The sequence below is a fragment of the Peromyscus californicus genome, unplaced genomic scaffold (genome assembly GCF_007827085.1).
Source record: "Peromyscus californicus insignis strain IS unplaced genomic scaffold, ASM782708v3 Scaffold_22__1_contigs__length_63687245, whole genome shotgun sequence".
NCBI lineage: Eukaryota > Metazoa > Chordata > Mammalia > Rodentia > Cricetidae > Peromyscus > Peromyscus californicus.
In genome coordinates this window covers 62654024-62681453 of record NW_026294525.1, presented here as the reverse complement: position 1 = coordinate 62681453, position 27430 = coordinate 62654024, and the positions used below count along the sequence as shown (strand labels likewise).

The 27430-nt window shown below is 42.1% G+C and overlaps 1 protein-coding gene across 2 annotated transcripts in view; it reads left to right on the top strand.

The window, feature by feature from the left end:
• The window catches only part of Sobp (sine oculis binding protein homolog), a 166275-nt gene that overhangs the window by 12999 nt on the left and 125846 nt on the right, over window positions 1–27430 (top strand). For both annotated transcript variants that reach the window (XM_052751547.1, XM_052751546.1), the window contains exons 2-3: window positions 581–719; window positions 3551–3736. In XM_052751547.1, coding sequence (XP_052607507.1) covers window positions 581–719; window positions 3551–3736 — 325 coding nt within the window. The remainder of the gene's footprint in view (window positions 1–580; window positions 720–3550; window positions 3737–27430) is intronic.

The following is a 27430-nucleotide window of genomic DNA, read 5'->3' as shown; positions in this document are numbered from 1 at the left end:
CTTATAAAACAAAGTATCCATCAAGTTAACAAATACCTTTATAAAGGGAAAATTGTAAAGAGGGACCCTTGAAATTTAGTCAGGTTTTTGTATGATACTGGTTGACAATTGAGACATTATTTTTCTGTTGAGACTGTTTTATTTGCAGTAAGAGGCACATTAAGTAACAACAGTGAGTCAGAGAGCAATTCTAATTTAAATCAATTAAAGCTACAAAAAGCTCATTTTTATTTTCAAAACATTTTCTTAGTTTTTTTTGCACGTTTCAGTATTTTTGTAGTCCTGTAGAATTTAAACTTCGCAGAATGTGCTAAAGTAAGTTTTCCTATTCGTAGATGAAGTCGACAAGTACCTTTTTATTGTCTTTAAATTGCCAGCGTCTGAAGGCCTGTCATAATTAGATGAATCATTCTGCAATTTCAATGCATTACAACCTTGAACATGATTGAAAAGTGAACAGGCCTCTAGGGGCAGTGGGACTGGCATGAAATGGGATACGGCTGAAAGAACTGAACTTGTACATTCTTTTCAAATAATTATTGATTACAGAATTGAGTAGTAGCCTCTACTTCTCTTTCAGAACTTTGCAGAGAACACCATGAATGAACTTCTTGGCTGGTATGGCTATGATAAAGTTGAATTAAAAGATGGTGAAGACATTGAGTTCAGGAGTTACCCTACTGATGGGGAGAGCCGGCAGCACATTTCTGTTCTCAAAGGTAAAGGTGTTTAATGGCTCTTTGCTCATGCAGAGAAGAATGAACCGTCTCCACCTGCCAGAACTGAATTCTTGTGGGTCTCATTTTGTTGTTATGCATGCGGCTAGCTTAAAGTTCAGCTCCTCACACTGTGGGCTGTGACCCATGTGGAACTGAGTAACTAAATGTGGGAGCTGGAGAACTTTGGCAACAGTAAAAGGTTTTTGAAGATATAGTGGCCCCAGCTCCATTGCAGTGTGCAATGCATCTGAGGTGTTCCTAGAAGTGCATGCATGTGATGCATCGTGGGACTCCACTGCAGCCTTGGTTCTGAACACACAGCATGAGTGCTTTGCCCCATGCAAGCTGTCATGCCACACAGCGACAGCAAATGCCTCCTGAGACACCTGAGCTCAGACTCAAGAGTACTGTGTGTTATGAGTCGCAGTATTCTTACTATACATACGAAGTTCTCTGCTCTTGTAGAAGGGTAATTGCTTAATTATGGAAGGCAAAGACTTCATATTTTCCAATGTCAGTACTCAGCATTTAAGTACCAAATTAGTGTATTTTCGGATTTATTGTCTTAGAATATTTGGCTTTTTAGAAATGTCATTTGAGTAGCTGACTTGAATTGCATTTTAAAAATCACTAAATGGCCGGGCGGTGGTGGCGCACGCCTTTAATCCCAGCACTCGGGAGGCAGAGCCAGGCGGATCTCTGTGAGTTCGAGGCCAGCCTGGGCTACCAAGTGAGTCCCAGGAAAGGCGCAAAGCTGCACAGAGAAACCCTGTCTCGAAAAACAAAAAACAAAAAAAAAAAACAAAAAAAAAATCACTAAATGAAGTTTGGATTGGCATTAGGACAGAATTTCCAATAATTTCCAAAATGGCTATAAACATACTTCTGCCATTTTGTACTATGTATTCTGTACAGTGGCATTCTCAGTGTTGATTGTAAGTCAAAATATAGATCAACACTGAGAAATGTTAAAGACGTTCTATATCACACTGTATCGGATATTCAGCCAAGATTTACTTCCCTACGTAAAATCACGCAAGTACATCTGTCTCATTAATATACAAATTTGCTTTCCTCTTTAATAAATGACAAAATTGCATGTATAATGATAAAAGAATTGTCTTAAGATAGTTTCTGTATGATGTGCTATCGGCAAATGTCTGATTTGTACACATATTTTACATACCTATACCTCTAGTGTGGTGTAGAAGTTCCTTGGTGAAAGGGAGTTGGGAGTGGAAGGGTTCCAGAAGCTCTGCTGTAAGTGTATTCCCAGTGTGCTTTCCTGTAAGCAGAGTTCCACAGAACATCAGAGCTCAACAGAAAACAAAAAACAGACACGGCTCCGTGTCCTTCCAGCAACGGGAAAAACAGGCCAGGACCGAGGACCTTAGCGCTGTGGTCCTGCCGAAAGTTCAGAGAAACAGTGCTTGCTGACTTTGAGCTCCACGGTCCCTTTAACTCATCATCCGTGCAGGGGACCGGGGCTTTCTGGGTGTGCAATGTTGGGTTCATGTGCTGAGATAGCAGGGGGAGTTCGCTGTTTTCTTGTGAGCCTCCTTCACTATGTGTGGATGGGAAATCTAAAAGGAAGCCTTATTTTCGTTCTGTGTGTCGTTTCCCTCGTTCGCTGCCCCATGTTCTTGAAGAGGGTAAGGAGAGCAGAACACGTTGTAGAGGGTTAGATCAGAGTCCAGCGAGAGCATGGAGATTGCAGAGGAATGGCAGAGCGGAATTTACACGGATCCTGAGTGGACAGCAGGAAGCCTGTATGACTCCAGAATTAGTAAACCTAAATCTGGAATGAGAGTCTGTGTGTAAGATAAAAGAGGAGGAACATGTGAAGGCATTTTAGTCAAATGTGGGTACAACGAACTGTTCATTATCACTGGCTCTTGGCTCAGTGTTTGTGTTACATCGAAATCTATTGGCATAATACCTGTTCAACTATTTTCTTCCCAGTCTTTAAGAAAGAGTATTTTCTTCTTAGATGCCAGGCAACGAAATGTAAATGAGCTGTCCTGCAGGCATGTGGAATTGAATGTTCATGACAAATTTTATGTTAAGCTTGCTATGAAATTGTACACATCACGTTATGGAGATAGTATCATCAATTTCACTGTAAATGAAAAAAATGTGAGTCCTGAGCTTATAGTCTATAAACTAATAGCCTCTGCAGAACTTCGCCTGGGTAATCATCTTTGCCTCTGGGGACCGTGGAGAGAGTCCCACACTTCTCATGGTTGAAACTCTCTCTTTCTCCTCTCCACCTCCCCCCATTTCTGTGTGACACAAGGATATAAAATGCACTACGTTGTAAATTTTATTTCCATTTTTGTTAATTTTTAATGGGTATTACCAATACCCAGTGCAATAGTAGGTTTTTGTTTTTAAATCACTTGGTTCATTTGATTATACCATGGCTTAGATTTATAATGCAGTGGGACATGGTTACCATTCTGGGATACATTTTAGGCTTCCCCCCATAGCCAGAGAGTGACGCTTGCTATATATCACTTTGTACAAGGAAAAGGTTAATTGCCTCTCAATTTTCTGTGGGATTTTACAGTGCTAAAATTCATCACCATGATTCAACTGGGATATTAGCTATCATAGTGGAGCAAATTATAAAGAAAGGCCCTTTGGGAATTGTTGGTAGCAGAACTATAAAGCTTCAGGATGGACTGTGGAGTTCTGGGAAATTGCTTAAATGTTTGCAAGGAAAATTTTGTTCTGTTACATAACCAATGTACTTGAAGAAATAATGAAAAATTAAAGGCTAATGAATAAGTTCTTGGTTGTATTGAATGATTTTTTTTTTTCTCTTCCAGAAAATTCTTTGCCAAAACCAAAATTACCAGAGGACAGTGTTATTTCATCATACAACATAAGTGCAGGCTATTCAGGCCTTGCCACTGGGAATGGACTCAGTGACTCACCTGCAGGGTCAAAGGACCATGGCAACGTGCCCATTATTGTACCTTTAATTCCACCACCTTTCATAAAGCCGCCGGCAGGTAAGCACCATTGGGATTCCCAGCCATAACAGTCTGTATACAGTTGTTTCCACTGTCTTAAGACAAGTTATTAAAAACTCAGCTTAGATGACGATGGTTTGGTGACTGTCATCGGTAAGTGTTAGCTCACATATTGCTTGAAGTGTTATTGCTATCACCCCAGACTTTTCTCCTCTCCTTCTGCTCGGGCTGCAGCATTCGACTGACTCCAGACCTTTTCTACCACCAGACTCAGAAAAGAAGACGCTGTCCTTTTCTGAAGTCACCTGTTTTTTTTTTCCTTTAAGAATAAAATATATACCATGACTGGTAAACAAAATGTACGCATGATTGAACAGGGTGGGGCCTAAGGAGGGCCAGGTCTTTGGGGGTTTTCTGAGGAAAGGGACAGTTCTGTAAGAAGACACATGGCAGACATGTTCCTGCACGTGCCTTCCTCTAAATCCATTCAAGAAACAAGTGGTATTTTGCATCGTCTCCACAGAATTCTCTTAATTCCTGGGAAGCTGTCTCTCTGAGCGCTTGAAAGGGTGGAAATCTGAGTTCCACTCGCATGAAAATGTAGTCAGTTGTTTTATATTTCCAGAAAATTAGATGGCTGTGCATTAAATCTTGGTGTTGGAGGGCTGAGCATGGTGATGTTCATTGTTGCTTCCAGATGTAGTTCATGCAAATACTCAGTGATACTCTGGCTTGCTGTAACATGTTGGAATTATGCTAGAATGCTTTATTACTAGTTATTTTTGTGTGTGTTGAATTGAACATTGACAAATACAGAGTTATAATGGCAGTATTTATTGTAACATGCTAGCACCAATGCTTGTGTTCATATTTGAGAGGATAGATGTTTGGTTATGGGTAGATGTTTCCATAAACAGTGAGGGCATTTTCAGGTACAGATTCCTCACCTTGTGTTACAGATGTGATAATGCATTGTCCTAAGCATTCCTTCATGGTTTTGGCCACATTCTTTTGTAAAACTGACCTATCATACAGAGGTCATTAGATATCCTAGTAAATTAAAACTCATTTGTCATTAAAATCATTATTAGTGCTAATTACTATCATAATTGGCGTATCATATACTTTTTTCCTTTATTGGTGATCCTATTTTCCTTTGGTTGATTGTTTTAATGATACAGAGGGACCAGAGTTTATCTCCCAAGGACCAAAGATTCATTTTGCACAGGCCAGTTGGTGAGAAAAGGGTAGGTGATTTTGTAAATGTAGTGTTCCCAACTGGATGCATAGTCTGTGGCATAGATGAGGCTGCAAGTGTGTTAATTAGTGGGTATGACGGAGTGTTGGGAACTCAGGCTTTGGACTGAGAAAATTTGGGTTTAGATCTACGCTTTGTCATTCAACAGCACTGTGAAGGGGGACAGGTTCTGTGGGCACTGCTCCTTTTTAGAATGGCCCCCAGGCCTACCTCAGGGGGCTGTGGAGATGAGGGGGTACACCAGGCACCTGGCGGGATAGCTGCCATGTGAAAGTTAGGGAGCAAACCCGGTACCTCGTTTCCTTTTTTCTTTCTTTTCTTTTTTTTTTTGAGCCCTAATCTGCGCTAGTCTCTTCATGCACATAATTTGTGCATGGAAAGGTGTGCATCCAAATGCAAATCCATCTCTAAGTTGTATTTGAGCAAAGAAAACGGCGTATTGAGAGATTAGCGTAGCTGAGGCTTTGAGCAGGAGTGAGGCCAGAGGACCTGCCCTGAAGTCTCCTGTGGAGCCAGCCACGTGGAAGTCAAGCACACAGCTTCGATTTAACTGGAATTCCACACCAGATCAGGAAATAAAGATGCAGAAAGATGCAGGCCAAAGACTGAGCCTTGGAAGTCGTAGCCGGAGGAACTCTGAGGACTTAGAAGCCAGGGTAACCAAACACCAGTGGTTTTCTGCTGTCTGCTGTGGAACTCCAAGGCACTCATCTGTGGAAAACAGAGTGTAGAGAAGGACGTCTTTACTTTTCTGTGTCTCTTCTAACCCTGCCCTGTGTGTCTCAAGGTTCTATATGACAAGGTCCTGGATGTTCTCTGCCTTCTAGGTCTCACCAAGCAGAAACTCACCAAAGAGACGACTTCTGGTTTCATCAACCAGAGGGCCAGTTTAGTAAACCTTTCTGGTGAAGAGTCTGGCAGTACCGTAGACTTTGTGGGCCATACTGTCTCTCACAGCTGCCCAGAATGTACGCTGTAGCAGGAAAGCAGCCTTAGATGACGCATGCATCAAGGAGTGTGCTTGTGTTCCAACAAAACCCTATTTACCAAAAAATTGAAACTCAAAATACATGGTGGGCAGGGCTTTGGCTGGACCTCATGCTAGGCGGGTTAAGATTAGTTGGTTCTTATGGTGCCAGAAAGCTGAACAGGCTCCCGAGGCAGGCAGGCTGTGGCTGTGGCAGCTGAACAGGGCTCCTGAGGCAGACTGTGGCTGTGGCAGGTGTCCTGTGTAGTACTGGAAGCTCTGGCAAGGGCAGGGAAGCAGTGGTTTTCCTGGGCTTACAAAGTGGTCTGCTCTAGTGTTTGTTGAATGAATGTTTTAAGTTTAAAGTTTGGGTGTGCGTGATGATGCGTGTGGGAGCATGTGCAGTGGGGAGGGACGGGAGGACATCTTTGTGAAGCTGGTTCTCTCTTTCTACCTGTGTGGATTCTGGGGATCGAACTTAGTTAGGTCACCACCCTTCCGCGGCCAACGCTTCACCCGCCGAACCGTCTCCTTGGTCCTCATCCACATTCTTTTATTTAATTCAGTTTTTATAGTAACTGAGCAATAACATGTCAGGTGTCATTAAAGACATGAAGTCCAAGCAGGTTAAGTAGCTCCCTTGGATCACGTGTCCTCTAAGTACTTAAGGTCTCCTGACTCCTAAGCCAGCATTCTTTTTCATATAAAGTAGCCGTTTCATTCCAAGCTGTTTCAGACTAGTAATGCTTAGTAACATGCCATTACTTCTAGGTTCCACAGTGGCTGTGGCTCCCTGCAAGCCCATCCTAAAGGTCCCCTGTCTTTGGGAGAGACTTGACCCCTTCTCTGATCTTGAGAATCTGTGGGGTCTGTGAGTCCGATGGTCATTTAGAGGAACGGCCGTAGCTTCCAAAGGCTGCCATCTGAGGCACTTGCCTCTCTTCTGGGTGTTAGCGGCTCTGTCTGGGCAGGCACTGGTTCCCAGCAGTTTCATGGCTAAGGCAGACTCACCACTGGATCCCATTCACGTCTTGGCAGCCAGTGAGCCCAGTGGAATGCTCGTGACTGGGAACACAGAGATACCACATTCGCTTGGATTTCCACTCCCTTTGCACAGCTGCATACAAGAAGTGTGGGTGAGCTCACTTCTGGGCCTGCCCCACCCCCTCCTTTTCTCTGGAGAAGGGAGCTCCCTGTTTCCATGATTACCTTGGCATTGACCCTGCTTTGGCCTCCCAGGCTTGTGTCCCTTTTCCAAAGCCCCTCAGAGACAGCCTCTGGCCCTGGGTGTAGCATTTGTGACATCACAGGCGTTGCTATGGTAATAGACTTGTTATAAACACAGGATAATAGCCCTGCTTTTGCTGTTCTTTATTCCCCCATGCAGTGAAGGGAATCACCGTGATCCTTAAATAATAATCACGGACTTCTGCTGCAGTCTAGGAAGGGAACAGAGTGAGGCTGTGATGCAGCCGTTTAGAAAGCTGTTATAACAATATTAGAAAACATTAAAACACACCGACCGATTCTTTTTATGCCAACACATCTCTTTATCCTTTTAATTTCAATAGATTCACAAACCTCCAAGGCTAAGTTTTGAAATCACATCATGAACACAGTCTGAATTGGCAAAAAAAAAAAAATGTATTAGCAAGACTTTTGAAACAGTGCTCAGGTTAATTGCACTGTCACCTTGCTGCAGGTCTCATCTGAGACTTTAACATAGGCTCAACCCTTCCGGACTTCATTCAGACAGAATTATACCCAGAAAAGGTGCTGGCAATGAAGCAGGGATTCTACTATAGCAGCTCTCTACTAGACCCCCACCAAGTCGGAGAACGGAAGCAAGGCGTTCGGGATGGATTTTTTTTTTTTTTAATAAAAATGGTTAAGAGCTCATGATTGTTATTGCTTTATAGTGTAACCATCACATTTAGCCACTGACCAGACATCAGTCTTTGTAGTAGTACTTTCTCTAAAGATTATCCCATAACAAGTCCTCTGTACACATTAGGCAGGCTTAGGTCTATCTGCTTTGCCAACTCTGTTCAAAGGTATGTGGTACAGCTGGGACCACATCTAAGGCCTTTTTATTTTTGTATGGGACTTACTTCATGATAATATTTTACTTGCAAGAACTAGAAAAAAATCAAATAAAAAGTCAATGCAACTAGTGGTGTAATTACTTTGTTCCCAAGGAAAGATGGAACAAGTTTGTGTGCTGAAGGCACCACGGCTGTAGGGAACTCCACATGTGGGGAGAGCACAGTATAGATGGGAGTCTCAACAGGTCTCCCCAGAGGCTCACAACTTGCCTGTTCTGAATCCAGAATCCCTGTAAATCCCTGAATACTTTAAAATGAAATGAAATGTGACAAAAGAAAGGACTGTGCTTCTCTTGGTGCATTTATGTGGCCGTTTTGAATAGAATGCCTTTTACCTCAAATGTTAAGTGTGCTTATTTGTGTCCCCCTTGATGCTCCCAAGGGGGAGATAAAACGTGGAGCCATCTACACAGCACACACGGGCTTGTGTGGAGGAAGTTGAAGTCAATCTCCAAAAATCAGCTTGATTTCCTGTACGCAGACACATCTTGCCTTTCTTTGAAAACAATGACCATTTCCTGTGTCCCCAGGGTGGTTTGCAGTCAGTGAGCTTTCCCAATTTGTGTTCAGGCAAAGTCATGGAAATATGATATATTTTTTTCAAGGCAAATCTTGAAATTCCTAAGTGGTTTTAAGAACTGGGCTCCAAGGAACTGTTAGCTTAACTGAGAATATGGGAACCCCATGTGATCTCTAAGCTCTATGTATATAGCTGAGTAACCCACAGTTAATAAGCATGATACTTTTTGGCTCTTGCCATTCTTACATGGACTTGGTATAACCAGGAAAGTGGGAATCAGAATGTGGTTTGCATTATGGTCATTATTTATTTTATCTGTTATTCAATAGTCTTGGGGCTTGCATGTGAGTGATGTATTCCAAATAACCATTGAGAAAACAGGATTTAATAAAAATTGCTTTGGCATTTATTTATTTGTCCAACTTGAAATATGATTATTAAATAAAATTACTTCGAGTTAATGGGATTTGGATGACTTACTATTTATGTACTAGATATATTTATCGAGAGAGAGGGAGGGAGAGAGAGAGAGTTCACTGAAATCTTGGATTTTTAAATAATTTAGGATAGGCAGGAGGGGTTACAATGAGTGGTAGGAATGGGATAGGAACAGTTAATAATGCAAAATCATCTTGTCACAGTTAATACTTTTAAACAGTCTTTATGGGCCAAGATAATAGACGGTGTCACTTAACTTTCCGCAGGAACTATGAGAGTGTGCCTACTAAAATTCTTTTACAAACAAGGAAACTGAGACACAGCAACTTGGCTGGGGTCATGTAGGTCATAGTTGGTAGACCTGATACTTGAACTTGTGTATTATGTTTCTTATATTCACAACTGCAGACTTACCCAGAACACTCTGTCAATCTTCCGGTTGGTGTTACTTATCTTGTTGCTGTGACAAAATAGCAGAAGAAAAGCCAGCTGAAGAGGGTTATTTTAGCCCACAGTGCAGCCAGCATGGCGTAGGAGTTGGAGGCGGTTGGTCACACTGTGTCCACAGTCAGGAAGAATTAGGAATGCTTGGACTCAGCCTTCTTGTGCAGTTTAGGGCCTCAGCCCATGGAGTGATACAGCTCACAGTCAGACTGCATCTTCCACTTCCGTTAACCTAATCTAATAATTCCTCAGAGGCATGCCCAAAAGCTTGTTTCAAATCTGTCAAGTTGGCAGTCAGTACCCATTAGTATTTCCAGAACGCTACTTACATTGCATCAGACAATATGGATATACACTACAACCCCTGGCAACCAGGAACTCAGAGTTTACTTGGTATATAATGAAATCATTTCACTAAAGCCAGGTGTTGTAGTGCATGCTTGTAGTCCCAGCACCTGGGAGGTGAAGGCAAGAAGATCAGGAGTTCAAGTCCAGCCTGGGCTATGTAGTGAGTTCAAGGCTAGTCTGGGTTACACAAGACCCTGTCTTAAAAATCTAGAAACCAAGTCAGACAAGTAACAAACAAACAACAAAACAAACAAACAAAACCAATAGTGTCATTTCAGTTTGACCTTGAATGTATGGCATCATTTTACCTGGAGTTGTAGTGGACACAGTGGGAGTAAAAATGCTAGAAAGTCTCTTGACAGTCAAGACCTGTACGTGTGCACAGTCAAATCGGAAGGATACCGAAACATGGCCATTTGAAATTCAGTGCGATTGGGGGAAAAACATGGAGCCCAAAAGTCTTAGCTACTAATGGTACAGGTCCTGATTTATCTCTGTCTCTCTGTCTATCTCTCTATCTCTATCTATGTATCTACCTACCTGTCTGTCTGTCTGTCTGTCTGTCTAACTGTTTTGTTTTGAGACAGGCTCTCACTCTGTAGCCCAGCCTGGCCTGAAACTCACTATGTAGCTCTGGTTGAGCTATTCTCAGAGTAATTCTCCTGCTTCAGTCTCACAGTTATGGGATTACAGGTGTGAGTTGCCAAACCCAGCTCGTTATCTTTATACAATCAAGAAAAGAGGGGTAAGGTAGATTTTAGTGTGATCATTCTTAATTCCAGAAGGAATATATAACCTGAAGGGTGACATGATACAGTGGAGAGATTGTCAAGGCAGTAACCAGGCAACCTGAGTTGTTGATGCCAGCTCTGCCATTCATTGCCTACATAATATTAGATAGGTCACTTAGTCTCTGTAGTCATATTTCCTTGTCTGCAAAGTTATACAGTTAGTTACCTGATGACTAAAATTCCCTATATCTATACATTCTTACCACCTCATAAAGGTGGGGAGGGAAAACTATCTTCAGAAAGTTCTCCTCTGAGCTCCACATTCTCAGTGTGGCACATACTCACATGCACACACAGATACACACACACAGATACACACACACACACACACACACACACACACACACACACACACAAGTTAAAACAACTACAAAATTCCAATTTTATGTTTATACAGCTGCTCACCTGATTTTATTCCTGGAGGGAGTATATTTCAGTATGTTCTCACATGTACTTGTTAATTGGCCGAGCAAGGTCAAACTAAATGTACCCACGCGTGGAGTTACAGCAGCCAAAAGCCCGTGGGAGCTTTGTACCACTTGGAACAATATACTTTTTAAAGAGATGCATTTTGTGTGTTTGTGTGTCACACCCATGCCTACCACAGTAAGTGGATAGTGGTTGGTTCTCTCCTTCCGTCACGTCATGTGGGTCCTGGGGACATAGCTCAGGTTGTCTGGTTTGGTGGCAAGAACCTCTACCCTTGTCACCATCTTATTCCCCTCCCTTTTAAATGTGGTTTATTGTGTTTATTCATTGCACGTGGGACTCACATAGGACATTTCCAAACAAGAATATATTGTAATTGAGCCTATCCCCCTCCCCCTCCCCTTTCTCACCTTCTTCTCCCCATCAGTCCCCCTTCGTTCCTTAGTTTCATTTCTGTTTTCATGTCATATGTGTCAGTGTGAAAATCTAGGAACCACAAATGAGAGAAATAGACTGTAATTGTCTTTCTGAGACTAATTTATTTGTATAATATAATTATCTCCAGTTGTACCCATTTTTTTGCAAACAGCATTAACTATATATATTTTTTTATAATTTTACTTTTTTTCTTTTGAGACAGGGTTTCTCTGTGTAGCTTTGAAGCCTGTCCTGGATTTTGCTCTGTAGACCAGGCTGGCCTCGAACTCACAGAGATCCACCTGGCTTTGCCTCCCGAGTGCTGGGATTAAAGGTGTGCGCCACCACCACTCGGCTTTTACTTTTAATTAAGTTATTACATCGTTTCTTCCCTCCCTTTCATCCCTCCCATGTTCCCCCTTCCTCTCAAATTCACTGTTTATTTTTTTATTATTATTACATAAACACACACCCACACAAATAAATAAATATATATAAGTACAACCTGCTTGGTCCATTTAATGTTGTTTGTATGGATATGCTTTAAGAGCTAACCACTTAGTATCGGATATCTGATTAGGGAGCTCATCCCTGGGCAGACTGATTCCCCCTCTCTTAACATGACTATTAATATTAATGAATATGAATATGACTATTAATTTCATGTAGCTCTTTACCTAGGGGTCAGGCCTCAAGAACTTTCCTCCATCCATGTTGGGATGGCAACTCATGTTGCCTCTGTCCAGGTCTTGTCCAGGCCGCCGGGTTGTTGAGGAATCACAGGCGCAGTTTCTTTGTTACATTTAGAAAACACGATCTTGCTGCAGACTTCCTGGCTCTCTGGCTCTTACAGTCTTTCCGCCCCATCTTCTTCCATGCGCCCTGAGCCTTGGGTGCAGGGCTTGTGTTGTAGTTTATCATCTGGGCTTGGAGCACCCGCTGGTCAGTTGTTCTCTGCGCTTTGACTAGTTGTGGATTTCTGTGATCGTCTCTATCTGCTTCATCTTTGATGAGGGGTGAGAGTTACACTTCCCTGTGGGTCTAAGGATAAATATGTAGAATGCAGTTAGGATTTATACTGGTTTAGGGAAGTGGCGTAGTAGATTCTCTTCCAGGGTTCACGGTGTCACTAGCCAGGGGTAGTTAGTTGGCTAGGTACTGGGCACAATTTCCCTCCTGTTCAATGGGTCTTACGTCCAATTAGGCAGCTGTTAGTCACTGCCCGAAACTGAAGTGCCGCTACTGCACTCTTAGGGATATCTTGCCATGCTGGTCATTGCTGTGGTTCATTGGCATCACAGCTGGGTAGGTCTACTGAGTGCTTCTCCCCCTTTTTGGCAGCCTACATTGTACTGGAAAGTATTATGAGAGGTAGACCTTGGGGAGGAGGCTTTTAGGTCAGATCCAGCTTACTGTTCTATGTCTGAAGTGCATGGTGTCTTCAGCAATGTGGTCTTTTTTTTTTTAACCTTCAACATTTGGGAAGCAACCTAAGGCAACAGCAATAGTCTATATTGTTTGGGGGTGTCTCTTGGACTCCCTTAACGAACAATTCAAAAGGACCATGCCTGGTACTAGGGTTTTGGTAGGTAATCTATGGCTCTTGGTGGGAGCATTACCCCAAGTAGTTAATCTCTCTCTCTCTCTCTCTCTCTCTCTCTCTCTCTCTCTCTCTCTCTCTCTCTCTCTCCCTCCCTCCCTCCCTCCCTCTCTCCCTCTCTCTCTCTCCCTCTCCCCCCTCTCTCTGTATACATATATACACACTATTTAATTTTATGGAAATATAAAGTATTCTCTCCATGTCTTCTTCAAATATCCTTAGTATTATTTATCCCTCATCCCCCTCTCTCTTCCCTCCTGCTCCACAATTAAAATCTTTCCCATTTTTCTCATTCTCCCTTCATATCACCTGTATCTCACTCTTCACCTATTTAGAGCTGCATATCCCCTCCCCCCAAGTTATGGTCCCTTTTACTTTTCTGATTTCTGTGGTTACTCCAGGTTATATACTCACATATGAAGATTTGGAGCTAGGAACTGCAGATGAGAGAGAACAGTGGCATTTGTCTTTCTGGGTCCAGGTCACCTCACTCAATATGATCTTACTTAGTTTCATCAATTTTCCTGAGAATTCCATGATTTCCTTTTTCTTCACAGTTGGATAGTATTCCATAGTGTATATGTACCACATTTTCATCATCCATTCATTAGTTGGAGAACATTTAAGTTCATTCCATTTCCTCGCTATTGTGAATAGAGCAGCAGTGAGCGTGGCTAAGCAGGTATCTGTGGAGTCAGATGGTGAGTCCTTTGGGCATATGCCAAGGGGTGGTATAGCAGGGAAACATGATAGATCTATTTTTATCGTTTTGAGACTTCTCCACACTGATATCCAGAGTGGCTAGACCAGTTTGCAGCCTCACCACCAGTGGATGAGGGTTTCCTTTTCCCTGTGTCTTTGGCAACATGTGTTCTCAGTTAACTATGTTTTTCTATATGGCTGAAAAAAATCCTACTGTGTATATATGTCACATTTCCTTTATCCATTCCTCTGCTGTTGGACACCTATGTTGATTCTATAACTTAGTGCTGAAAAAAACATTGATGTACCAGTATCTCTGTGATGTGTTGAATTAGAATCTGTTGGCTGAATACCCAGAGGTAGGATATCTGTGTCATATGGCAGATCTATTTTTAGTTTTTACAAAAAATACATATTAATTTTCATGGTGTCCGAACTAATTTCCCTTCTACCAGCAATGTGTAAGGTTTGCTTTCTGTCTACATTCTTGCCAGCATTTGCCTGCTCACATGGTCTTTCCTTCCCTTCCTGCACACTCCCCTCCCCACACCGCACGCCGGGTCTCATGTATTCCGGGCTGGTCTCAAACTTGCTGTGTAGTGGATGGTGACCTCAGACTTTAGCAGCTCCTTGCCGACATCTCCTGAGTGCTGGGATTGCAGGTGTGCACTATCATGCCTAGTTTTGGGCAGAGCTAAGGATGAACTCTGTCCATACTGTTGGGTAATTTACCAATTATGCTACATGCTCAGGCCAAGTTATTTCATTTTCTTAGTGACTGTGATTATGTCTGAAGGAAAATAGGGGCTTAATACAGTTTTGATTTGTATTTCTCTAATGTTAGTGAGGTTGATCATCTTATGTTTATAAGCTATTTGTAGCTCATCTTTTGAGACTTTTTTGTTCATTTTGTTAGCCTGTTTGTTAATTAGGGTGTTTGACTTCATGCTCAGAGTTCTTTGTGTAGTCTAGATATGAACCTCTGTCAGACATATAGCTAGCAACTGTTTGCCCAGTCCTGTAGGCTGTCTCTTCATTCCATTAGTTATATTTGGAAAAACTTTTATAAAATGTTAGACTAATTATACAAAATAATGAGTGTCATTGCGACCTTTGTATACATCTCCATGATTTATTTCAATTGTATTGAAACATTTTTTTCCTTCTTTAGTTTGCAACGGTTTTTAATGATTATTAATTGCTACTCTGAACAACAATTCTGACCTGAAATAATAGATCTTTTAAAAAGATGGAAAGTGCTAGAAAGTGAAAAGTGCCTAGATGAAAGGATTGCTGTTTCTGTTAGGAGATTTGTTTTGGTGTTACCCGTGGATAGTGACCACTGGAAGTAATTCCTTCTGCAGAACAGAAGTCATATTCTATTTAATTTAACTTAACAAACTGTGCACACGAAGAAGTAGAAAAACTAAATAGTCCTATATCTACTAAACATAAAACAATTAAATCCTTTTTCAAAGAGTAGTCTAGATATAGATGCCATCAGTGATAAATTCAGTGAAATATTTAAGGAAAAAAAAAGAGACTCTCCTAGAGAATAGAAAAAGAAGACAACTGCCACTTACTTCATGGTCTTAGCACAACTTTGATCACTTTCCACAGCAAGGGTGTTCTAATAAAGAAAGGGGTATTTTAAAGTAATAGGTGACATTGAAATTGAAAACTTCTGTTTGACAATGTAAAATCCTAAACAAAATTATAGTAAACCAAAGTCAGTGATATATACATGTCATGATAATGAACTGGGACTAATTTGGTTTTTTCCCCTCTAGGAGCACAAGGCTGACAAAAGTGATATAAATTCTAAAACTTAGTTAATATAGTTACATTAAGAGAATAATTCAAAACCTTATAAATTTTAATATAGGAAAAATAATTAGACTAAAATATAACACAATAAAAATCCGTGGCAAAAAACAGACTAATGCTTCTTTAATATGATAGAAGAATCCACAGCACCTGTGGTGACTATTCAGGAGGAATCCTGAGAGCTTCCCCTAGACACCAAGATGAACTGGATCTCTGTAGGTGGCCACTGCCATCATTTGTATTAAAATATAAAAATACTAGAATTCACAAAAAAATATCTTGGAAAAAGAAATGAAGAGGATTTGAAATGCTATTTTGTGTAGATCCACAACCTTAATCTACAGGTAAGTATTATAATTAATGAGAATCTTTATCAAGATCTGTATATATTAACCATAAAACATTTTCTAAAACTTACATAATATATAAACCAGCTTTAAATACTTAAAGAAAAAACTAGCAAAATATGTCTAAGATTGCTTCAAAGATTTCATTGTTAAGAAAATTAGCCAGGCGGTGGTGGCGCACGCCTTTAATCCCAGCACTCGGGAGGCAGAGCCAGGCGGATCTCTGTGAGTTCGAGGCCAGCCTGGGCTACCAAGTGAGTTCCAGGAAAGGCACAAAGCTACACAGAGAAACCCTGTCTTGAAAAACCAAAAAAAAAAAAAAAAAAAAAAAAAAAAGAAAATTAAAGAAGACATAAATAATTGAGAAATATATTATGATTATAGACTAGAGACTAATATTGTAAAAAGGTATGTTCTTGCCAAATTGATCGATATGTTTAATGTAATGGTGATAAAAATTCCAGTATAAATTTTTTGTGGAAATATGAAAGCTATAGTAGCATATGTAAATGAGTCTTTTACGAGAGAATGATGATGGTTGGATGAGGTCTTGGAGGTGAGGTTCTTGTCATAGGATTAGATTCCCCCATTAGAAATTAGAAACTTTGCCCTACTCAAGACTATGCATGCTCTATGCAAGACCAAAATTTCTTAAGTTATACACTTAAAGCCCTTATAATAAAAAGAGATGTTGTTTTGATTGATAATTAAAATAAAGTTCTCAGTTGATGAAAAGATACTTTTGACCTGGCAAGATGGCTCAGCTGGTAAGGTGTTTACCACTAAGCCTAATTACCTGAGTTTAATGATCGGAGTCCACATGATAGAAGGAGAGAACCGATTCAAGTTTTCCTCTGACTTCCCACATCTTGGTACACAGACACACACACACACACACACACACACACACACACACACACACACACACGCACGCACGCACACATGCACGCATCAAATAAATGTAATTTCCAAAAGATACTCGTTTGCTTTTGTTTTTGTCTTTTGAGACAAGGTCTTGCTATGTTGTCTTAGCTAGTCTAAAACTTGCTTATGTACTCCATATTGGCCTCAAACTTATAGCTATTCCTTTAGTATTCCAAACATTGACATTAGAGAGATATGCCACCAGGTCCAGCCTTGCAAGGATTGTGAATCCAAACCTAGCCTGGGCTATATAGTGACCTTGTCTCTACATTTAAAAAAGATATGTGTGTGCATATATGTATGTATGTGTATTTTTATTTATATATATTTAAAGATTTATTTATGTTTATGAGTGCTCTATTTGCATGTACATCTTTATGCCATAAGAGGGCATCATATCCCATTATAGATGGTTGTGAGTCACCATGTGGTTGCTGGGAATTGAACTCAGGACCTCAGGATAAGCAGCCAGTACTCTTAACTGCTGAGCCATCTCTCCAGCCCCTTAAATACATTTAAATTTTTTATATATTTAAAATAAAATATAAGAATATATATAAATATTTTTAAAGATTTTTTTTTTAATGTGCATTGGTGTTTTGCCTACATTTATTTCTGTGTGAGGGTGCCAGATCCTCTGGAACTGGAGTTACAGACAGCTGTGAGCTGCTGTGTGGATGGTGGGAACTGAACCTGGGTCCTGTGGAAGAGCAGCCAGTGCTCTTAACTGCTGAGCTGTCTCTCCAGTCCTACCTGCCAAATACATTTTTTGAAGAGGGTCTTACTGTGCAGTGCTGGATGGCCCAAGGTCAGACTGGCCTCAAACTTGAGATCTGCCTGCCTCTGCCTCCACCACATGCTGTGATTAAAGGTGTGAGCTATCATACCTGACTTTTTCTTCTTTTTTTAAGTTATCTTTAAAAGAATGAAAGATGGGGCTGGAGAGATGGCTCAATGGTTAAGAGCACTGGTTGCTCCTCCAGAGGTCCTGAGTTCGATTCCCAGCACCCACCTGGTGACTAAAAACCACTTATACCATTATAATATAATCTGGTGCCCTCTTCTGTCATCCAGGCATACATGCAAATAGAGCACTCATATACATAAATAAATAAAATGAATCTTAAAAAAAATGGAAAATGGAATCACTGAGTAGGAGATGTTTTAATTTATGCCCCAACAAAGGATTCCTTTTTTAAAATATAGAGAAGACATATATAAAATGTAAAACTACCCAATAGGGTAATGAGCAAAAACTATGAGCAGATACTTCACCAAAGAAATATCCAATGAATTTATAAATGTTATAAAATTGTTCAATCTCACTGGTCATTAGGGATATAAAATTTAAAATTATAATGAGATGGGCCTGGAGAGATGGCTTGGACCCAAGTTCAGTTCTCAGCACCCACATGACAGCTCACAACCATCCATAACCCCAGTTCCAGGGGCCCCAATGCCCTCTTCTGACCTCTGCAGGCACCAGTCACACGTGTGGTATACAGACACACATGAAAGCAAAACACTCATCCACATAAATACATATCAATAATTATAATGTGACAATGACAACATTCACACCCACTAGAATGGCTGAAGTGAAAGGGGCTGACAGTGTCCCAGGGATGGGGAGGACTCTCGTGTGCAACCAATGAGAGTGTAAATTAACACACGACTCTTGTTGATGCTGAAAACACATACATCTTATTACCTGGTAATTGCATATTAGACGGGTACTCAAGGTATTTGCAGGAAAGACTGAAGAACTGTCATTGTTACATTAACATATCATAATGGAAAACAAGGAACAAATTCATCAACAGTGCTTGGCCTGGACTCCTTCAGGTCTTGAACTTGGCCATAAAATTGTGTGTATAACATTTATTCATAGATTAAAATATATCAGTTCTTCCTTTCTTCTAAAAATAAACCTTCATCTCAAAGATTACTAAGATTCTTCCTGATACAGTACTCTATGTCCTCAACTTTACAAAAGACTTTTAACTCCCTATAATTTAAGCAACTGGACCTTAGAATATAATTTTCACATTTAACCTGTATCTGATTTGCTTATAGCTGCCCTGAAACAATTAGATGTTTGAGGGAGGGGGGTATAGGGAGGGCCTCTATCCTAGACTGTCCTCAAACACCATGTATAACTAGGATGACCTTTAACTTGGGCTCGTCCTGCCTCTGCCCGAGTGCTGGAGTTGACAGGTGTGTACCGTCACTGAGTTTTATGTGGTGCTGAGGATTGAACGTTATCCACATTATGGAAGTGCTCTGCCAGCGAAGCTACATCCCAGCCCTCATCCCTTACTGAGGCATTACCATCTAGTTAAGTGCAGGTGAGTCGTGGTGAAGTCTGAAGAGTAAGACATAGGCAGTGTGGGCGTGTGTCGTCAGGAAGCTGCTTGCCTCATACATGTGGTGTGTGTGTCTGGGCCCTGTTTTGAGGCTGCTCTAACACGGCAGCAGGGTAGCCCATGGGGACTGTTAGACTGCCACTCACATGGACAAACACCGGAAGTGTAAGGGGCTTAACACACTAGATTAATGGGGAATAAGAGCTGAGAGCTGAGGGATGCATCTTCCTTCTTTTGGCCCTGGGTAGGTAGCTATGACATATATTTAATAAACTCAAAGAAGAACCCAGGTGATTGCACGCCAGTCTCCCTTGGTGGTGGCTGGTTCAGTAACAAACGCTTCTGCCCGCTCTTCCCCGTCCCCACATTTATTCCCCTTGATCCTTCCATCTACCTGCTGGAATCACAGGCCCATTCGAACACTTGTTTGTCTTTGCCTCAGGTTCCATTTTCTGGGACACTTAAGATGAAAATAGCGTGTGTGGAAGACCACAGAGAAAGACCAGAGCTGATGGGAGAGAATTTAAAACGTTCTCATCGGAAGGATGTTTGACTTTCCGTATTAATGTTTAATATGTAATAAAGGAATAAAAGGCAGAGTACTGTATTGCTGGTGGTTCAAATATTGTGGTACTCAGGAAGGCTCATTTATAAAACTGTCTCTCATCCAGGTAGTTTCTCAGGCCTCCTCTGGTGAGGAGATGGAGTAACAGCAAAGAGGTTAAGTCACGGAGAAAGAACAGCCTTTGCCTATACTTTTTAAATAGATAAAATGACCTCCTCAGGGTCACTGCTTCCGTTAATGGAGGGCCCAGGGCTCCCTTTGGAAAGGGAAATGCCATCAGATTGTGGGTCCTCCGTGATTCCAGAGGCAGCCTTGGGACTGTTCTTTTGTGTTTGTGACCTGGCTGGGATTGCACGTTCAGGATACGCTGCCCCAGGTCACCAGAGGATAAGATTCTGACAGGAAATCAGAGGAAACGTCAGTTTCCCTCCCTTGCTTGTCAGGGGTGGCTGTTTCTGGAATTTTTTGTTATCCTAGGGGTATTCCCAATGCTGACTTCTCTAAGTTCCTGTACAGTTGAGAAGACTTGCTTTGTGGACTTGGCCAAGCAGCATGGAAATAATGATCCCGTTTTGTTCCCGAGCTTTTCCTTGCCCTTTCCCTGTGCGGCAACTTTGTTCTGTGTGATTTCCAAAGACGGTGTCGTTGGCTTCATCACTCCATACCACCCCCATGTCACCCACTCAAGGTGTGCTCAGCAAACGCCTTGCTTTTTCTTCTGAGGATGAGGCCCCACAGCAGACGTTTCATTCTAATGAACAGAACAGGTTCCCGTCTTACCTGACTTATAATCCAGTAGAGGAGATAAGTATTAAAACGTAACAAACAAAATCAAATCCTAGTTATGTCTGAGGGTTATCAAGCCCGGACTGTTGTAGGATCCCTCCAGGTATGAAGACAGGAAGCCTTTGCTAAGATGAGGTTTAATATAAGCTAGAAAAACTTGAACTGGTTAAGGATTTGGTAGATAAGGAAGGATCACATGGAACGTCTCAGAGCTTCAAGGAAGCCGAGAAGCCAGAGCCTAGAGAAGAGACAGGCTGAGCGGCTGGTCATGGGAGCCATAGAGACCAAGCCAAGGATGTCCACCTTCCAGGGGGACGAGAGACCAAGCTGATGAGGGCCCTGAAGAGTTTTTTGCATGAGAGCAATGCTCATATTTTTGTTTAGCATTCCTTGCATGCCAAGTGGGATGAACTGGACAGGAGTGACGTAGAAGGCTACCTGTAGTTTAAGCAAGAGGTACTGGTGGCTTTGCTTGGATGGAAAGCAATAAACTCCATGTGGGCAAGACACTTAGAGTGGTGCCTTCATGTAAGTAGATTAGGCTAATATTTAATGAATGAATGGATAGATATATTTTGAAAATATTTAGGGCATTTAGCATTCTTTTCCTTTTCTTTCTTTCTTGTTTTTTTTTGGTTTTTTTTTTTCTTTCTCGAGACAGGATTTCTCTGTGTATCCCTGGCTACCCTGGAATTCACCCTATAGACCAGGCTGGCCTCGAACTCAGAGATCTGCCTTCATCTGCCTCCCGAGTGCTGGAACTAAAGGCGTGCACCCCGCTCCCGCCGGATGCTTATTTAGGGTGTTTAGGACATGTGATTATTCAGAATGTGGGAGGCTGAAAAGCAGGAAGGATACCAGACTTCTGTCACTAGATTATGGGTGGTGGGGCCGGGCACCGGGGTAGAAAGCATGACGACGTGGGCTGGTTATGGGGAGGGGTTCGTGTGCAGCATCTGACGTGATGTCTTGGGGGCAGTCGCCATGAGTGAAGCGAGGTCGTTTTCTTTGTTAACAACGTCCTAACCAGCTTTCCTTGGTTCTTTTAACAGTGTTCTTGTTCTGAACTCCCGTACAGACAGGCTTATTAACCTTTTGGTCCTTATATGCTGCCAGTTTTTTTTTGTGTGTGTGCGTGTGTGTGTTTTTTTTTTTTTTTTTAACATAATGTCCTTTGAGGAAGGGCAGGCTTAAAACTGCTTCTCTAGCGCCAATGGAGATAGATGCAAGGACACATTTTTTGAGTTTATTCTCTTGTTTCTAAGAACGTGCGTTTGTGAATTGGCTACTCAGTGAGCTTCAAGTATGAGGAGAGGAGTCCATAGAGAATGAAGCTGTGATTGTAGCGTCTTTGTCCCAGGGCATCTTGGGTCGGTTAGTAGGTCAGACCTGAGGTACAGGTGTGGGGACACGGTTTGACTTAGCTCCTCGTCTGTGTCAGCCACCCGGGGGTGTGATTTAAGTGTTAAGAGCATTATTTTTTCTTTTGTTCTCTATTGTTTATTTTTGCCATTTCCCCCAGGATTTTTACAGGGAAAGGGTTGCCTGCTCTGTATTTGATGGCTGTAGCAGATACCACGGGACTTTGTCATCAAAGATACCCAGGCTTAGCCACATGACCATCTTTCCACCCAGTGCTGATGAAAGGTGTTCTTGGCAACTGAGTAATTCTACACAAAAAGGGGGAAAACCTTCCTGATAATCAATGGCTCACAGAGAAGTGCTTATGCCTTGGTGTAATGTAGGCGCTAACATAGGTGCTAATGGAGCTGCCCCGGGGAGGGGCTTCCTCACAAGTTCTATCTGGAGAGTTTTAATGAAAAGACATGTACATAGTCAAATTTGTGAAATACAGCAGACACAAAGATCCTCAATTATATGTTGGTGGAACCAAAACGTCCTTCATAAAAAAAAAAAAAAAAGAAAAGAAAAAGCCTGTTGTTTGGTTTTGTCTAGCCCAGTGTTTTCCACACATTCGACTATGGAAGTCTTTTTTTAAAATAACAGTCAGTTAAGTTCCCCATGACTTTAGTGTTCTGTGGGCTATGCTTTGGGAAATGTTCCATATAGGGCTCTGGTTTTTGCTTATTCTGAAGTCAACCTTTCCCACTTCCTTTTCGAGTTTCTTGGGTGATTATATAGGAAGACACTGTCTACAGTGAGTGCTGAGAGGCAGCGGAAGGCTGTCACAGAGACCTGTGGGCTGAAGCCTCTTCACTAGTGAATCAGCTGGCGCCAGGAAGCCAGCGCCATGTGCTTAGGAGGGGAGTGCCGAAGGTTCCAGGTTCCGTGTGGTCTTCAAGAGGGACTTAGAGGTTGTGGATCCCTTTTTAGAAACACAGAGAACTAAAACTATTTGGATCCTCCCCCAGATTTGGGGATATTTGCATTACATAATAAGACAATCTAGGGGTGACATGAAAGTCTAAAATCTAAACTCATTTGCACTTAATGTATACCTTGTGCTCATAACCTGAAGGTAACTTTGTGTAGTAATTTTTGCGCCTCTACGTTTTGACCAGGACCCATCCGGGGATTTTCCGCTGTGTCACGTGGGCCTTGAAGGATGTCAGAGTTCCAGGCTAGGGTTGCTCGGTGCCCAGCTTTCTCTGTCAGGTGCTGGAAAAATAAGCAGGAAGGGATGATGCATGGAAAGCAACTTCATTCTGTTTGAACTTGATTCCAGAGTCAGTGTCCAGCAAGAACTCTCTAGATGATTTTGGTTTGACTAGAAACACAGCGATATGAGTTGTCTGTAACCAGAGTTATTTCTGGGTCAGTTACACCCCTGCATTCGGGTCCTTGTTTTAATTTCACTCTGAAGTCCCAACCTGTTTCCACTATTATGCTATAAGATTAGAACCACATTGCCTCTCTCCTGCATCCATCCATCCATCCATCCATCCGCCCGTCCATCTGTCCATCTGTCTGTCCATCCATCTGCCTATCACTGACTCATTCATTCTTCATGGTCTAAAGGTTGTTACACGTTAGATGCGAAGCACATGCAGTGAACGACACACATAATGCTCTCAAGGTATTTAGTGAGGCCTCTCCTCTCCCACTGCAAAGTGACGTTCAAGAGACACATTCCGCATCCCTGGTACACCAATATTGCCTTTGACCCTATCCCTTCACACTGTCCTGGTCAGCTGGATGTCTTTAGGAAACCCTGCCTGCCACTTCATGGGTCCTGCGATTCCCACTGTCTTTCTCTCCTGGCCTTGCGCTCTCTCTCCAAGCCCCCAAGATCCAGCTCACCCACTGTGTTCCCCACACATCTCCTGAAGATCCTGGTCCCTCTCTTACTGCATTCTGTATCCTGCATGCTGTATACTGAGCCACACACTTCCTGTCTTTTCTCTTTCAAGTGATGCCACATCCTGTTCAACTCAGTGTCCTGCATCTGTTCGCTACCTAGCATGAGTACCTTCATGTAAACTCCTAATTGTTTCAAGAAACACAACCTTAGTTTCTCTATCTATAATGACATAGGATACATAGGTACATAATTGGAAACTAGCTACAAGAGTTTTATTAGAAAATAGAAAAATTAATTTTAAATTCTATCTTTTTTTTTGTAATTTGGCCAAGATTTAGTCTACATTGTAGAGACTAGATTTTTATCCTTTTAGCTTTTGAGGTTATAATATAATCACAACATTTTCCCTTTCCCTTTCCTCCCTCCAACCTCTCCCATACACCCCTCCTTACTTTTTCAAATTTATGGCTTCTTTCTTCTATTAATTGTTGTTATATGCATGTATGTAATTTTCTAAATACACAAATACAGCCTGCTCAGTCTGTATAGTGTTACTTGTGTGACTATATTTTCAGGGAAGGCCGCTGGTATGGCTTGCCCGTTGGGGTGCTCTTCCCTGGGGGGACTGTTTCTCCCACCCTCCTCATTCCTTCGTTGCCTTTGTTCTTTGTGTAGGGTTGAGGCCTCACGATGTTCCCATCGTCCACTTCGGCATGTCTGTAGTCATCCTTGTTCAGATTATAGTTAGGTAGTCACGTTGGTGAAACTTTATGAATATTGCTTCTGACATGGCGCAGTCTCACAGCAAACTCTTCGATCCTCTGGCTCTTAGGATCTTTCTGCCCCACCCCCTCTTCTGCAATGTGTCGTGAACCTTAGGTGCAGGTGTGTTTTGTAGACGTGTCCATTCTGGTCAGGCTGCACAACTCTGCCTTTTGGTTGGCTGGGGTTTTCTGTAATGGTCTCTGTCTATTGCAAAGAGACGTTTCCTCGCGAGAGGGTGAGGACTATACTTGACCGTGGGTATAAATACGTATTTAGAATGGAGGAGGGACTGTGCTGGTTCAGTACAGTGGTGGTTGTAGGTTCTCCTCTCAGAACTATGACTTCACTAGCCCCGGGCAGTTGCCTGGGTTTCCAGTAACAGAATGTTTCCCTCTTGTTGAGCAGGTCTGAAATACAGCTGGAGAGTTGTTGGTTACTGCCAAGGAGTGTTTGCCACTGCTGTCTCCTTGGGGTTTTTACCAGGCTGATCGTTGTTATGGGTCATAAGTGTCAGAGCTGAGTAGGACTGTTAGTTGCTTCCTTTCTTTGGAAGCTTGCATGTTGCCTTCTGGTTCCATAAAAACTAGTCCTCAGATGCATGGTATGTTAAGCCGAAAAGTTTACCTTCTACTCTAGTGATAAGATTTTATTTGGGAGTTAAGTGCTACTCAATTTAGAATAATGTGGAAAACTTATATTCCTGAAATTAATTCAAATCTTCTTTTAAAAAAATTGTGATATTTTAGGTACTTCAAAGACTCATATGTTGACTTTCTATTAGTTAGTCACCTTTTCAACCTGTGGCCATGAAAACCAACAGAAACAACTTAAAGGAGTGACATTGTATTTTGGCTCAGGGTTTAGGTCCACTAGGGCGAGAATGACAGAGTGGAAGGAACGTGGGGCAGAGGCTGTTCTCCTCATGGTGAACCAGCGGGCGGAAAGCATGCTAGGAGCCAGGAGCGGGTATAACCTCCCAGGTCTAGCCTCCTGTGACCTCTTTCTACCAGCTAGGCTTCCCTCCTAAAGGTTTCACAACCTCCCAAAATTTCACCAGCACCTGGGGCGCAAACTTCAACCTGTGAGCCTGAGAGGGACGTTTGGATTCAAGCCAACAGACCTTTTATCATTTAATTGTATCTATCCCTTTAATGGGAACTAAGTGCATAAAATTTCAGTAATTTAGACTCTTCTCTCTGGAAAGTTTTGATAGTTCGGTTACCAAGGTGGTAGACATTTAGCTGTTACTCTGATACTTTATAAAAGAGCCAACTTCTCAGGCACTTAGAAAGATCCACCCATGTGTGGATTGTTAGTGTAATAATTACAAAGAAATTGCATCTATTAATTACAGAATATCTGGCAGTATGGTGATATATTTGGTAACATCTTGTCAACTATTAATTCAAACATTTAAAAAAAGAATAACTGTAAGGAAGGCTTTTATTAATTTCCATGGCTTTACTCTGAATCTGAGATAGCGAGATCTAATCAGTTTCTGGATTGTTCCTTGTATTCAAAGACAGTAAATAGTTCCACAGATGTCACTCGTGGGAGGGGCGTGGCTGAAGAGACAGGTGCCTCTCCAGATGATACACAGAGGACACTTATCATCTCTTGTGTCTCTCATTTGCAGTAATTCTTGGGGTGTTTCCTGTATGTGTGGCATAGCAGTAGTGAGATGGTCATTACTACTCCAGAGACTCCCCACTTCTCCAGCTAGAATGGTCAGTATTAGTAAAAGAGAGAAACCAGGGCATTGAATGGGTCATATTTGTACCAGTGTCTCTGTCTCAGTCTCTGTGATGAGACGTGATGAAGCCATGCTGTGTTTCATACAGTAGCCGCTTAAGTGTGCAAAGCAATGTACGTTATTACCTTATTTGCATGAAGAATGTCACACCTTGAAGCTGTCATAAGTAGATCTGCCTCTTGCTTTTCATTTCTAGTGATTCCTAGCTATATGCCATTCTTCCCTAGGACTTTCATATCTGCTGTGCTGAATTTTAGCTCTCAAAAAGACTCTGAGAGCTGGGGAATAGCTCAGTCTGTAATTGCTTGAGGACTTGAGTTTAGCCCCTAGAATCCATTTAAAAAAGGTGTGGCAGGGTTCCTGTAACTCACTGGGGAAGTAAAGACAGGCAGAACCCTGGAACTTACTGGCTAGTCAGTCTAGCCTAATGTGAGCTCAGGCCAAACCCTGCTTCAAAGAAAATGGAATGTGTTCTTGAGGATGACATCTAAAGTTGTCCTCTGGCGTCCACAGACATGCATGCACACATATGCGCGTGCACGCACGCGCGCACACACACAGGGACACACACACACACACACACACACACACACACACACACACACACATACACACACTAAGCCATATGCTTATCAGTAGCCAGAGGCTTCTTGCGTCTTCGCTTCTCCCATGTCTGCTCCTTTGCTTCTGTCACGGGAGCCCTACCCTCAGCGCCCCACGCCCTCAGCGCCCCACACCCTCAGCGCCCCATGCTCCCTTACCTGTGAACACTTTCCACAATAAATCTGAATTATAAATATGATTTACAGATGTGGAGAAACTCACTGCTTTCAGGAAATTTATACTTGGTAGTAAGATAATAAAGCCACATCAATGATCCTCCAGTGGTTGAATTTACTGTGAGTGAGCAACTGAAGGGTAGTTTTTTGAAACTGGGGTATTCACAGTGGCACCTTTGAAGTCTGGTATGTGGGTGGTCACCCTTGCCCACGTGGAAAGCCAGTCTGTCCCATGCCCCAGTGATTCCCTGTCCTGAGAAGGGCGGTGAGAATGTTGTTCACCTGTGGTTAGAGTAGCTGTTTCCTGCCCACTCTTTCTCCGCTGTCTCATTTCTCAGTG